This window comes from Hyla sarda, chromosome 6 (genome assembly GCF_029499605.1).
Source record: "Hyla sarda isolate aHylSar1 chromosome 6, aHylSar1.hap1, whole genome shotgun sequence".
Classification (NCBI taxonomy): Eukaryota; Metazoa; Chordata; class Amphibia; order Anura; family Hylidae; genus Hyla; species Hyla sarda.
Genome location: NC_079194.1, coordinates 156732644 through 156746439, shown reverse-complemented (window position 1 = coordinate 156746439; position 13796 = coordinate 156732644). Strand labels below are relative to the sequence as shown.

General features: G+C 41.9%; 1 protein-coding gene across 1 annotated transcript in view; it reads right to left on the bottom strand.

Annotated features, from left to right (window-relative positions):
• The window catches only part of ITFG1 (integrin alpha FG-GAP repeat containing 1), a 267878-nt gene that overhangs the window by 244013 nt on the left and 10069 nt on the right, over positions 1-13796 (bottom strand). Inside the window, exons 3-5 of the mRNA XM_056525641.1 lie at positions 12634-12785; positions 9534-9591; positions 9141-9215 (exon numbers count right to left, since the gene is read on the bottom strand). Coding sequence (XP_056381616.1) covers positions 9141-9215; positions 9534-9591; positions 12634-12785 — 285 coding nt within the window. The remainder of the gene's footprint in view (positions 1-9140; positions 9216-9533; positions 9592-12633; positions 12786-13796) is intronic.

The following is a 13796-nucleotide window of genomic DNA, read 5'->3' as shown; positions in this document are numbered from 1 at the left end:
TGCCGAGGTATAAACCTGTTCTAAAATTATACCTCCCACATCTGAGACTGTTACAAATCACCCCTTTGTAGACAGCGTGATGTCACCTCAACACATCAACAGCACAAATCTTTAAAGTCCTGAAAGTTTGTTTCAATTTGGCCGTGCAGGTAAAATGTCCCAGGATATAGTGCAGACTGTTCACACAACAGACAATTGTGTAGGCTGGAAACAATATTAATAACCCTATAACATCTCAACAAGAACATTCACTAATGGCAAGAAGCGATCTTGGAAATGGTGAGAATTTATGACAAATTGTATAAAAACACTGCAAACCATTTAATTACACAGCAAGTAACACTCATTTATGTTACTGACATAATAGAGTTTATAAAGGGGTATTGGGAAAAAAATCTTGCACTTTAATCACGCTGACATCTTTGGGCAGATGCATCAGTGCAAATTAGATATAAAGCAATTTACATCGGTATTGACATTTTGCATCGGTATTGATACCGTTATTGCACGTGCACAGATAAAAAATAAAAAAAACCTAGGTGCAGGCATGCCCTCTGCGGCTTTTGCTACTGATGCAGTATAACACTTAACCCACATAATGAACCGATAATGAGACGCTTCAATATTCACTTATAGAAGCAGAGGAAGCAGAATTTCCTTCCGGCGATACACATTTTCTCTTGGAGATGCTGCATGAATGGATTTGATTTATGCTCAGTGTATGTACGACTTCAAAAAGCGCTTCATGCAGTAAATGTCCCATCTATCTGAGGAAAAAAGCTTCAGGACTCAACCAAGAGAACAACAAAGCTCCGTGAAGAGTAACGCGAGAGAGGGAACAGGCGGAACCTGTCACACAAACTTATAGGACTCGCTCTGCATGAAGCGTCATTAGAAAACATCAGTCGAGCCTGGAATCATAAAACGAGAAAAGCATGCCGGCGAGAAAGTAGCAGTGATAAACATCCGCAATGGCGGACTGGCGACCTAAGGCACAGCAGCCAACTGGACTCTATGTATGGATCAACCTAAGGGCAGGGAAGAAGTGTCTACATGTCTGCATTCCCATTCAAGTAGAACGCATAAGTGTTCATCTCTTTGATCTTTACAGTATTTACATTTGGGAAAGCTGGGTGACAACTTATATATGGACTAACATAACATCTATCATATGGAAAGAAAACTAGACCCCTGAATGGAAACTGTTTCTTGGTATTTAGTGAAACATAAAAGGAGCACCTGTTTGTGTTGGGGATGTTGAATTGCGCAGCGATATTTGGCAGATGAGCAGAGGCAAATCGTCTAGTACGACCTAGTTGGGGGTCCGAGGTAGGTGTGCCTCTGTTGAAGGACCATTAGACTATAGGGCGGGGGGTGGTCATGGCAGGAGTAGGGGGGTATGTGTGTTAATGAAGCTTCTCTTTAATCCCCTCTGTGTGATTCATCTTGGGACAAGGTCATTAATGTTCGGATGCTGGGGTCTCTTGCTTTATTTTCTTTTATTTTGGATGTTATACTTATACCCTGCTGTACTTTGATTGTGTGTCTATTACATAACTGATGACCACGGGACCAGAGTATTGTGACGTCACATCCCCTTCAATAGGGGATAAGATGTATTAGGGCCAGAGTACCCCTTTATAGGGGTCATCCAGAAAAAGAAAATCAAAGCTAGTTTCTTCCAAAAACAGCACCACCCCATCCTCAGGTTGTTTTTGGTATAATCTCGATTCACATCAATGGAACTGAGCTGCAATACCACACACAACCTGTGGATAGGTATTGTGCGATCTTTAAAAAATAAAAGAATTAGCTGAGTTTTTCTAGGGTCTATTCACACGTACAGTATCCTGCACATATTTAATGCACAGGCTTTTATGTACAGGATTTTTTATGCAGATTTCAAGGTAAACTAAATGACTGAACACAGCATAAAATCCTGTGCATCAAATATGCGCAGGATACTGTACGTGTGAATAGATCCGCCTAACCAAGAAGTAGTCTTAGAGCTAAATAAAAAAAAAAAAAATAAATAAAAAAAAAGTGTTTAGTATGGCAAAACCATGGAATTAGGGGAAGTAAAACTTAGAAAGCTGAGCATATTTGACTACATGCAGACTGCTAAATAGGGAAACTGTTATAGTCCATGTATTAATAGAAAGACTTGACTTCAAAAATCTTAGAAGGATTTTGTTTTATTGGTATGTCTTTGGAGGAAATACCCTTTAAGCCTATAATTTATCCACAAGAAAGTGAATCCTTGGGGTCCCCTCCCTTTAAATCAGACTCCTGTAACATTTCCATCCTTGAGAGATCTGATTGACTCCTCACATTCTAATCGCCAGCTCTCGCCGTGGCAGTAATGAAAATAACAATGGCCCAGGGGAAATAAGGAAGACGAGGAAATGTGAGTAAGCACAGGACTGGCGGATACTCTATACATTATGCACGAGCTGTCACAGGCCTGCCGGCACCTACGGAGCGTGGAACACACCTCTCCGCTATGAAAACATGCCGAACATAAATAGATTTGCTAGAATTTATTAAGGGTGACAAGCGGCTTCCAATATTTCCCTTATCACAACAACAGGCTGAATGCCAGATGGCGTGATGAAAAAAAACAGAAGAACATCGGACAAACACGTATAATTATGTACCAGTGCGAAAGTGAATTGACAGTAAAATGTGGAGCGTAATATGGTATAATTGGTTTTATAACATCATTTAAAAAAAAATTATCCTGAACAAACAACCAATACAATGCAAACTTCCATTAAATCTGGTTAGTCAATTCTAAAGGGGACACTCTGGTCTCATGCGCACCAAGTTTATTCAGTGTATAATGAAAGGTTCTGCAACTTTTTAATATGATTTGCAATTACTTTGGTACTGTCAATATCTCTGCTTGCTGTCAGTATGTTCATCTATTTTTGTTAAAGCGATAGACTGAAAATCTTTATAGTCCCAATACTTCCAAGTGTGGAACATTTTTCCTCCACTAATATACTGTAACAAGTACTCAGGGCAGGAGATCTATTCTGCTTATGTTTTTAGTTCACTGAGGATGTGACACATAGCTCACCCACCTGTAAGGCAAAAGGGAAACTAATGGTACCCTATAGACACACACAAAGTTGATATTAGGAGCTTCACCTAGTGTATATGCTAAGTGTATGTTATAGATACGATGTGTACAGCGTATCTATAACATACACTTAGCATATACACTAGGTGAAGCTCCTAATATCAACTTTGTGTGTGTCTATAGGGTACCATTAGTTTCCCTTTTGCCTTACAGGTGGGTGAGCTATCTAGTTAGTTGATGAACTGTTCCCAGCATATATGGTAAATGTAGGCCATAAATATAACATGAACGAACCCTACAATATTATATGATTACTTTTACTGCATTGACTGAGTTACATCCTGTACTATGCTCACTTTTCTACTGGTGTACTCGCAGTGTACATAAATTATGTATCTTGCACTAATTCTGAGTTACAACCAGTAATACACTGTAGAGCTGAAATTACTCTTCTGCTAGTGTACTCCCTGTGTACGTGAATAATGTATGCTGCACTGATTCTGAGTTACAGCCTGTATTACACTAAATGTAGTGAGTTGCACTCATGTTTCGCTTGTGGAATCACTCTGTACATACATTACTACAATACTCACACTGCACTGATCCTGGGTTACAGCCACTCCAGAGTTGCACTCACTATTCTGCTGGTGGATTCAACGTGTACATTATTTATCATGAACTAAGCCCAAGTAACTCTACTATACTCACAACTGCAGTATAATACAGGCTGTAACTCTGGGCCTCTATAAAAAAGTTAAAGTAACATACTATCTCATAACTGAGTACACTCTTACATTTTTGTAAATATTTTATTATATATTTTCATGTGACAACACTGGAGAAATGACACTGTACTACAATGTAAAGAAGTGAGTGCACAGTCTATATAACAGTGTATAATGTTGCTGTCCCCTCAAAATAACTCAACACCCAGCCATTAATGTCTAAACCTCGGCAACAAAAGAGAGTACACCCCTAAGGAGAAATGTCCAAACTGGGCCCAAAGAGTCAATATTTTGTGTGGTCACTATAATTTTCCAGAAATTCCAGTACTGGCTTAAAGCGTACCTATCATATCCCAGAAAAAAAAAAAAAAAAAAGTTATATGTTACTCAGTACCTAATCCTGGTCATGTACATATAACTTTTATATGTCTAGCTTCTGTATTTCTTTTAAAATCAGCTTATATCAGTTCACATTGAATTTCCATCTTCTCTCAGGCAGGGGGCGTGTCCCTCTCTTGCCCTCACTGTACATGACTAAGCTGTGTGTCACTGAGCTGTCAGCCAATCACTGCACTCTGCTTTGTAACCCTTTGCTCTCTGGTTTTATGCTGTACATGTTACACAGAGAGGAATAAGGATTAGTGGAGTTTGCTTGCTGTTGTCCTTATACACTATGTAGTAGAGCCCTGCGCAGGACTGGTTTTTAAATCCTGCTCCAGCCCGCTCCTGATGATTTTTTGTCCAATCCTGTCCGCTAACGTAAGAATGTACAGATTCTCTGCAAAGCTCTGCACATACTCCCCATGTATAACAGTGTGTGTAGTACACATACTGCTATACATGGGGCTACGTACAAAGCATTGCATAGCAGTGACTGCAGACTCAGAGGCCCTGGGTCACTGACCGATGCAATGCTCTGCACATACCCCCACCTGTATAGGAATGTACACTCCACACATTGCTATACACATGGGAGGGGGAGTATGTGCAGACTGCAGAGCATTGCACCCTAGGCCTAGGGTCTATGGATGTCCCTAGGATGCAATGCTCTGCAGTCTGCATGCAAATACACCCCCCCCGCATGTGTATAGCAGGATTGTGTGTGTGTGTATGTACATTCCTACACAGGTGGGGGTATATGCAGAGCATTGCATTCTAATCTGTAGTAGGGTGCAATGCTCTGTATGTACCCCCACCTGTATAGGAATGTACATACACACACTACCATACAGATGGGGGTATGTGCAGACTGCAGATCAATGCCCCCTAGGGTCTGTAGAAGATGCTAGGGTGAAATGCTCTGCAGTACACCCCCTTCCTCATGCCATCTCCTTACTACTGGGCTGGCACACTGTAACAAACCTCCTCCTCATTACATCTTTTTACTACTTAGGTGCACATTGTAACAAATCCCCTCCCCTCGCCATCTCCTTACTATTGAGCTGGCACACTGTAACAAACCCCCTCCCCATCTCTTTACTACTGGGGTACATGTTGCTGTATGAGGTAGAACATGCTGTCACACTTGCTCCTTCTTCTCCCTATGCTATGGATGGAGCTGTGCATTGAATCCTTCTCCTTTTCTCACTCAAGCTGCAGAGGAGGTGTGAGGGTGTGTGGCCTCCTCTCAGCCAATCACAGCAGCTCACTCACTGCCCGCTCTCCTCCACTCTCTGTGTTCGGAGATCCTCACACAGGGAGTCCACACAGGCTTGTAAAGCCCCTGCTTTCAGTTCCTGTATTCCTACTGAACTGCACTGAACAGGTGTGGGACATTTTATGAGGACCTCTAGTGGCCACTTTTATAGGAGCAGTTTTGTAAGGGAAACTGTGGGAAAAGTATTATTAGAGATATACTTATTTTCTATGGCTCTATTGTTTTTTAAAATATAGTTCTGGTGATAGTGGCCATTTAAGTCTCTTGGGCATTAAGTACATCAAGTCTCCATAGGTTGCCACTGGAGTCCTCTTCCACTCCTGCATGACAACATCAAGGAGCTGGTGGATGTCAGAGACCTTGCGCTCCCCCACCTTCCATTTGAGGATGCCCCACAGATGCTTAATAATGTTTAGGTCTAGATAAATGCTTGGCCAGTCCATCACCTTTACACTCAGCTTCTTTAGCAAGGCAATGATAATCTAGGAGATGTGTTTGGGCTTGTTATTATGTTGGAATACTGAGCAGCGGCCCAGTCTCTGAAGGGAGGGGATAAAGCTCTGCTTCAGTATGTCACAGTACATGTTGGCATTCTGGGTTCCCTCAATATATTGTAGCTCCCCAGTGCCGGCAGCACCCAAGCAGCTCCAGACTATGACACTCCCACCACTATGCTTACAGTGGGGATCAAAAGTTTGGGCATAAAGAAGCCAAAGGAAAGATGGAAAAATCTCCAAAAGGCATCAAATTACAGATTAGACATTCTTAGAATAGGTCAACAAAAGTTAGATTTTATTTCCATAATTTACACTTTCAAAATAACAGAAAACAAAAAAATGGTCTCTGCAAAAGTTTGGGCACCCTGCATAATTTATAGCATGCACTGCCCCCTTTGCAAAGCTGAGACCTGCCAGTGTCATGGATTGTTCTCAATCGTCCTCTGGGAAGACCAGGTGATGTCAATCTCAAAGGTTTTAAATGTCCAGATTCCTCTGACCTTGCCCCAACAATCAGCACCATGGGTTCTTCTAAGCAGCTGTCTAGAAATCTGAAACTGAAAATAGTTGACGCTCACAAAGCTGGAGAAGGCTATAAGAAGATAGCAAAAAGTTTTCAGATGTCAATATCCTCTGTTCGGAATGTAATTAAGAAATGACAGTCATCAGGAACAGTGGAAGTTAAAGCAAGATCTGGAAGACCAAGAACATATCAGACAGAACAACTTGCAGGATTGTGAGAAAAACAATTCAAAACCCACGTTTGACTGCACAATCCTTCCAGAAAGATCTGGCAGACACTGGAGTTGTGGTACACTATTCCACTATAAAGAGATACTTGTACAAATATGGTCTTCATGGAAGAGTCATCAGAAGAAAACCTCTTCTACGTCCTCACCACAAATATCAGCATTTAAACTTTCCAAATGAACATATAAACAAGCCTTCTGCATTTTGGAAACAAGTTCTGTGGACCAATGAGGTTAAAATTGAACTTTTTGGCCGGAATGAGCAAAGGTACGTTTGGAGAAGGAACAGAATTTAATGAAAAGAACCTCTGTCCAACTGTTAAGCATGGGGGCAGATCAATCAGGCTTTGGGGTTGTATTGCAGCCAGTGGCACAGGGAACTACTCACGAGTAGAAGGAAAAATGGATTCAATAAAATTTCAGCAAATTTTGGATGCTAACTTGATGCCATCTATGAAAAAGCTGAAGTTAAAGAGAGGATGGCTTCTACAAATGGATAATGATCCTAAACACACCTCAAAATCCACGGGGGATTACATCAAGAGGCGTAAACTGAAGGTTTTGCCATGGCCTTCACAATCTCCTGACCTCAACATAATTGAAAATCTATGGATAGACCTTAAAAGAGCAGCGAGTGACAGACAGCCCAGAAATCTCAAAGAACTGGAAGACTTTTGTAAGGAAGAATGGGCAAAGATACCTCAAACAAGAATTGAAAGACTCTTGGCTGGCTACAAAAAGCGTTTACAAGCTGTGATACTTGCCAAAGGGGGCAGTACAAGATATTAACTCTGCAGGGTGCCCAAACTTTAGCAGACACCATTTTTTTGTTTTCTGTTATTTTGAAAGTGTAAATAATGGAAATAAAATCTAACTTTTGTTGACATATTTTAAGAATGTCTAATCTGTAATTTGATGCCTTTTGGAGATTTTTCCATCTTCCCTTGGCTTCTTTATGCACATTAATACACATTTTTACCTGGGGTGCCCAAAATTTTGATTCCCACTGTAATTGTAGGGCATGAAACACTTGTCTTTGTACTCACCTGATTGCCACCACACACGCTTGATACCATCTAAACCAAATAAGCTTATCTTGGTCTCATCGGACCACTGGACACGGTTCCAGTAATCCATGTCCTTAATGTGCCTGTCTTACGCAAACTGTTTGCAGGCTTTCTTGTGCATCATCTTTAGAAGAGTCTTCCTTCTGGGATGAGAACCATGCAGGCCAATTTGATAGAGTGTGCAGCGTATGGTCTAAGCACTGACAGGCTGACCCCCACCCCTTCAACCTCTGCAACAATGCTGACAGCATTCATATGTCTTTTTCCCAAAGATAACTCTGGATATGAGGCAGAGTATGTGCACTTTTTTTGGTCTACCATAGCAAGGTCTGTTCTTAGTGGAACCTGACCTGTGAAACCATTGTATGGTTTTATCCACCATGCTGCAGCTCTGTTTCAGGGTCTTGGCATTTTTCTTCTTATAGCCTAGGTCATATTTATGTAAAGCAACAATTGTTTTTCCAGATCCTCGGAGAGTTCATTGCCATGAGGTGCCATGTTAAACTTCCAGTGACAAGTATTATATAGTGTGAGAGCGATTACACCAAATTAAGACACCTCCTCCTCATTCACACCTGAGACCTTGTAACACTAACGAGTAAGGAAAAATGCCAATTTGGCCCAATTTAGACATTTCCACTTAGGGGTGTACTCACTTTTGTTGCCGAGGTTTAGATATTAATAGCTGTGTGTTGAGTTATTTTAAGAGGACAACACATTAAACACTGTTATACAGTCTGTGGATTCACTTCTTTACATTGTAGCAGAGTGTCATTTCTTCAGTGTTGTCAAATGAAACTATATAATAAAATATTTACAAACATGTGAAGGGTGCACTCACTTATCTAAGATACTATATGTATACAGTAATTTCACCACAAGAATGGTGAGTGCAGCTCTGAAGTATATTAAAGGCTGTAACTCACCACAGTACATGATAAGCAATATAATGAATGCACACAGAGGCTCCACCAACAGCATAGTAAATGGAGCTCTGAAGAATAGAGGCTGTAACTCTGCAATACGGAATAAATATTTTATGTATACAGTGACCTTATGTAGATTACTTCTATACGTATTATGGTGTTCAGAGCTGACTTTTCTACACTTAGAGATATAACGTAAAGTACAGCACTGTCTTTTTAAATCAGTCACATCTTTTAATGCAGTGCAGCCACCCATTGCAATGAGAGGATTCCATCTATAATATATGTGGGAGACATATTTTCCATTAGATAATCTTAGTGGTGTAGTTAAATCTCAGTGATAATATTACTTCCATTCTGCATGGTGCAGAGGACCCCAAAAGGTTTGTCAGTCCTCTCTGCATCACAATGTCACTTGCTGCCTATGCTCTTACCCGCCATATGTGATTAGAGGAGTCTGGCTTCCAGTGGGAACACCAAAGATATCAGGAATCAGGTCTCCATTAAAGCTGCATGAGGGAGAAACAAAAATATGAATTTCAGGACATCAGCGAAATCTCAAATGATTGAAAATAACTGCTTTATATACTACAACATGCTGAGCGTACAAACGTAAGGGAAATGTTAAGTCTTAGCAAAAGTGTATATACTTTAGGTTGGTGATCCAGTAAATATTTCTTCAAATCTGGCATCAACAGTGCGCTACTGTTGCGGGTTATAAAATAAATAAATAAATAAAAGTCATGATGTACCATTGGAAACAGGTGCCACATTTTGGGGCTTGATTTTTTTTTTCTACATTTGGAAGTATATAGGTAATTACTTACTCCATAATGTGAGGCTCATCTGGGTAAGTGTTGTTAAGTTGCAACTTTTGGTTCATACCTGGAGGATGAAATAAATAAAATTTATATTAAAATAAAATTTTGAAACTGAAAACCTATTCTGCTAATAGTATGCTACAGTGTATCAATGTAAGCCATCCTCTATGACCTAAACATTCTCTGTCCTGGACTTAAGACTATGAAAGAGGTATTCCATTTCACCCTTCTCCACAGGAAAGGGCATAAGTGTCTGATCGTGTGGCGAGTTAGATCGGTGGGACAACCAGCGATCTCAAAAACTAGGACCCATAGAAATGGAAGAGGTGCCAAACGTGCACTGCTGCACCATTCATTCTCTATGGGAGCCACCATGAATAGTAAAGTACAGAACAGAGACCAGACTCTCCCATAGGAATGAAGCAAAGGAGTAAACATTTTTACATTAAGTACAGCACTCGGCTTTCTCAGGCAGCACCCACAGAGAATGAATGGAGTGGCACTGTGTATGATTGACCAACTGTTCCATTTCCATAGTGGAGTAAGCCCCCCCCCCCCCCCGCCCTCCCTTCTTAAGTTTCAGGGCAAGTCCTAACCCCAAGATCAGACACTTATCGCCTATCCGGTGCATAGCAGTATGTGTTTCCTATGGGGAAACCCCTTAAAGGGTACTCCGGTGGAAAACAATTTATTTTAAATCAACTGAACGGGGTAACCGAATTAGTGCTCATTGAGTAGAGTCGACCTAGAGCAGGGGTTCTCAACCAAAGGTACGCAAAGGGTTATGCAAGGGTACGGCAATTCGCTGACAAATACTGACCATGCATTGGCCAGTATTTGTCAGTGTAGAGCAGGGATTGGACGCGAAGTTGCCGCGGCAGCTCACTATATTGTACCACGGCCACTTTACATGAGCTGCAGTGGCTGCCGGGCATGACGCCTGACGTCCCTGACGGCGCAGAAGGACGTCACCCGTCAGTGTGGCCCTCCGACTCCCGCTGAATGGGATAGACACAGGCCTGGTAAGGATGGTAAACTATGTGTAACACTGCAGTATGGGAGGGTGTTATTGTATGTACCTCATATATTGGCCCAGTGGGATCGGAGGGGGGAATAATGGCACAGGGGAATTAAGATGGAGGGGGGGGGATAATGGCAAAAGGGGATCAGAGGGAGGGGGGAATAATGGCATAAGGGGATTAAGATGGAAGGAGGATAATGGAAAAAGGAGATGTGCAATCATTATACCCCCCCCCCCCCCCATCTTAATCCCCTTGTGCCGTTATTCTCCCCTTCCTCTGATTCCCTTTTGCCATTTTCTTATTATGGCAAAAGGAGTTCAGAGGGAGTGGGGAATAATGGCACAAGGGGATTAAGATGGAGGGGGGAATAATGGCACAAGGGGATTAAGATGGAGGGGGGAATAATGGCACAAGGGGATTAAGCATTGCATTAGTATCGCATTATAAAGGTAAGCACACGCCATTATAAATGAAGTACTTTTATGACTTATTTTGTACTTACGCGTGAGGGGTACCTGTGGACATACTTTCACCCTTTGGGTGGTACAGTCGTGAAAAAGGTTGAGAACCACTGATCTAGAGGCCAAAGGCACGCCCCCTCCCCATACAGTTGTATGGGAGAGGCGAGGAGACACGAACGCTGCCTCCCCGCCTCTTCCATAGAACTACATGGAGGAGGCGTGTCGGCCACAATGTCATGCTGCGGCTGGCACGCCTGCACGGGAGAGCCGAGGGAGAGCCGTGGACCCGTGCAGGAGATCCTGCAGATAAGGGATAAGTTGTTTTTGGCCGCAGATGGCCTTTAATCCTTCTGACACCTCTGTCCATTTCAAAAAACGGTCCAGAGCAGGAGAGGTTTGCTATTGGGATTTTTTCCTGCTATACAGTTTAGAAAGTTTTTAAAATGGACAGAGGTGTCAGCAGAGAGCACTGTGGTCAGACAGAAAGGAAATTCAAAAGGAGTGGTATACAGCAGCTGCTGTATACTGATAAGCTGCTGTATACCACTCATTTTGAATTTCCTTTCTGTGTGAGCACAGTGCTCTCTGCTGACACCTCTGTCCATTTTAAGAACTGTCTAAACTGTATAGCAGGAGAAAATCCCCATAGCAAACCTCTTCTGCTCTGGACAGAGGTGTCAGCAGAGAGCACTGTGGACAGACAAAAGAAATATAAAAATAACTTATTCTGTAGTATACAACAGCTGATAAGTAACAGTTGATTTAAAATAAATAGTTTTCCACCGGAGTACCCCTTTAAGTGGGCACTGTAAGATCCCAAAAATTTTATATATTGCTACTGAAGAAAATGTAAGACCTTTTGTAATAAAGATGTTTACATTTTTTTGAATATTTAGTAAAGAAAACGGCTCCTGAAAATCCCACCACTAGAGTCCCCATACCTACTGGGACACTAACCAATCCTGCAGCAGCATCAGGCTTATCCATGAGGCACCTCCCATCAGTGGAGAGGATTTCTAACACTGTGAGCTAATAAAAAGAGGTATTTTTATAATATGGTCAGGATTAGGGACTTTTTTGTGGGATCTGACAGGGATGTTTTAAAACATATACACTAATGCTCTGTAACAAGTCCATTAGTTGTGTGAGCAAGGTTAGACTGGGAAAATCTTATGAATACAAACAAGGTCTTCACTGATAAAAAGCAGGTTACTTAACTCACAGAGGACTGCTTAGCCTGAATATATTGAAGAAAGTCTTGTGTCATGCCATAGGTATCTGGATGCATACATGAATATTCCAGTCCAGTATTGAAACACAAACCTTACTATAAAAAGCACAGAATTTTTAAAGATACAGTGACTAAGAATCCAGATATAACCTAGGAAGTGCATTTAAACCCACAAATGACCCATTAAAAGACTGAAAACTGGAGCAGGCTTCTCTTGTTATAGACACTGCTACCAGACATTGAACCTTCTTGTCCAGTCAAAAGCACAGAAGGTTAAGGCACGTTCAAAATACTCCCAGCCCCAGCCAAGCAATTTACAAGCCGTCTCAGCAAATATGACCATCTGAAGGTGTGCCCAGGCTACACCTCAGACCCCCAGAAATGGAACTTACTTAGGGTTTGGTTTTGTCCCCAGTAGATAACAACAGACAATGGGTGATCTGTTCCAGCTTTAGCACTGGGTACAGTGGTCAGCAGAACATCCATTTGAGAATCTCCATTGTAATCACCAGGAACCACACTAGTTATCACCAGGCCTTCACTCCTAAAGAGAAAAGAACAATGATTACTGAAACCCACGATACAACAGCAACCAATATCATTCTATATAACTGGATTGCCTACTCTCGTCAACAATTCACATCACATCATGTTGCGTGGTATGGACAAATAAATTCACATTCATTATTTTAGTCAACTTTGATCGGGTCCTGGTTATTTTAGTGCAGTTAGAGCTACGCCATTTTTTTGTTTTCTCTATATGTATCTGTGATAAGATAAAGACAATGTGAAACAGCTGGACCAAATAATGGGAGGGGGTGCTGCACCACTGCCACTGATATCAGGGGACATTGCATGGCTGGTACTGATATTGTGGACATGCTGCTCGTCTGCCACTGATATGGAGAGCGGAACACCAGCTCAACGAGGCGCAGGATAGATTCAAAATACAGCCAGCTAGCATAACAAAAGGTTTAATCCCAAGATGCAACACGTTTCACTGCAATTGCGCAGCTTCATCAGGCATAATACCTGATGAAGCTGCCTAATAGCAGTGAAACATGTGGCATCTTGGGAATAAACATTTTGTTATGCTACCTGGCTGTATCGCGAGTCTATCCTGCGCCTCGTTTAGCCGGCGTTCCGTTTGAAGCTGTTCCTTTCTATGCATCCATTGTAGCCGGAGGGGCTGTCATACATTCCCGTTAATAATTCTTTGTATCTCTTTTTTTACACTATGGAGCTATCCTTGTTTTTAGACTGATATGGAGAGGACATTGAGTGGCTGGCACTGGTATGAGGAAACATTGCAGGAGCTGGGACTGATATGGGGGACACTGTATGGCTGGAAATAATATTGGGGTATGCTGCATGGCTGGCACTGATATTGGGGGGGGGGGCAATGCTTGTCTAGTGCTTATATAGGGGGGACATTGCAAGGCTGGGTCTGATATGGGAGGACACTGCATGGCTTACATTAGTATGGGGGGAGGAGACACTGCGTGGCTGCCACTGATATGGAGGGGACATTACGTTGCTAGCAGTGTTATGGGAA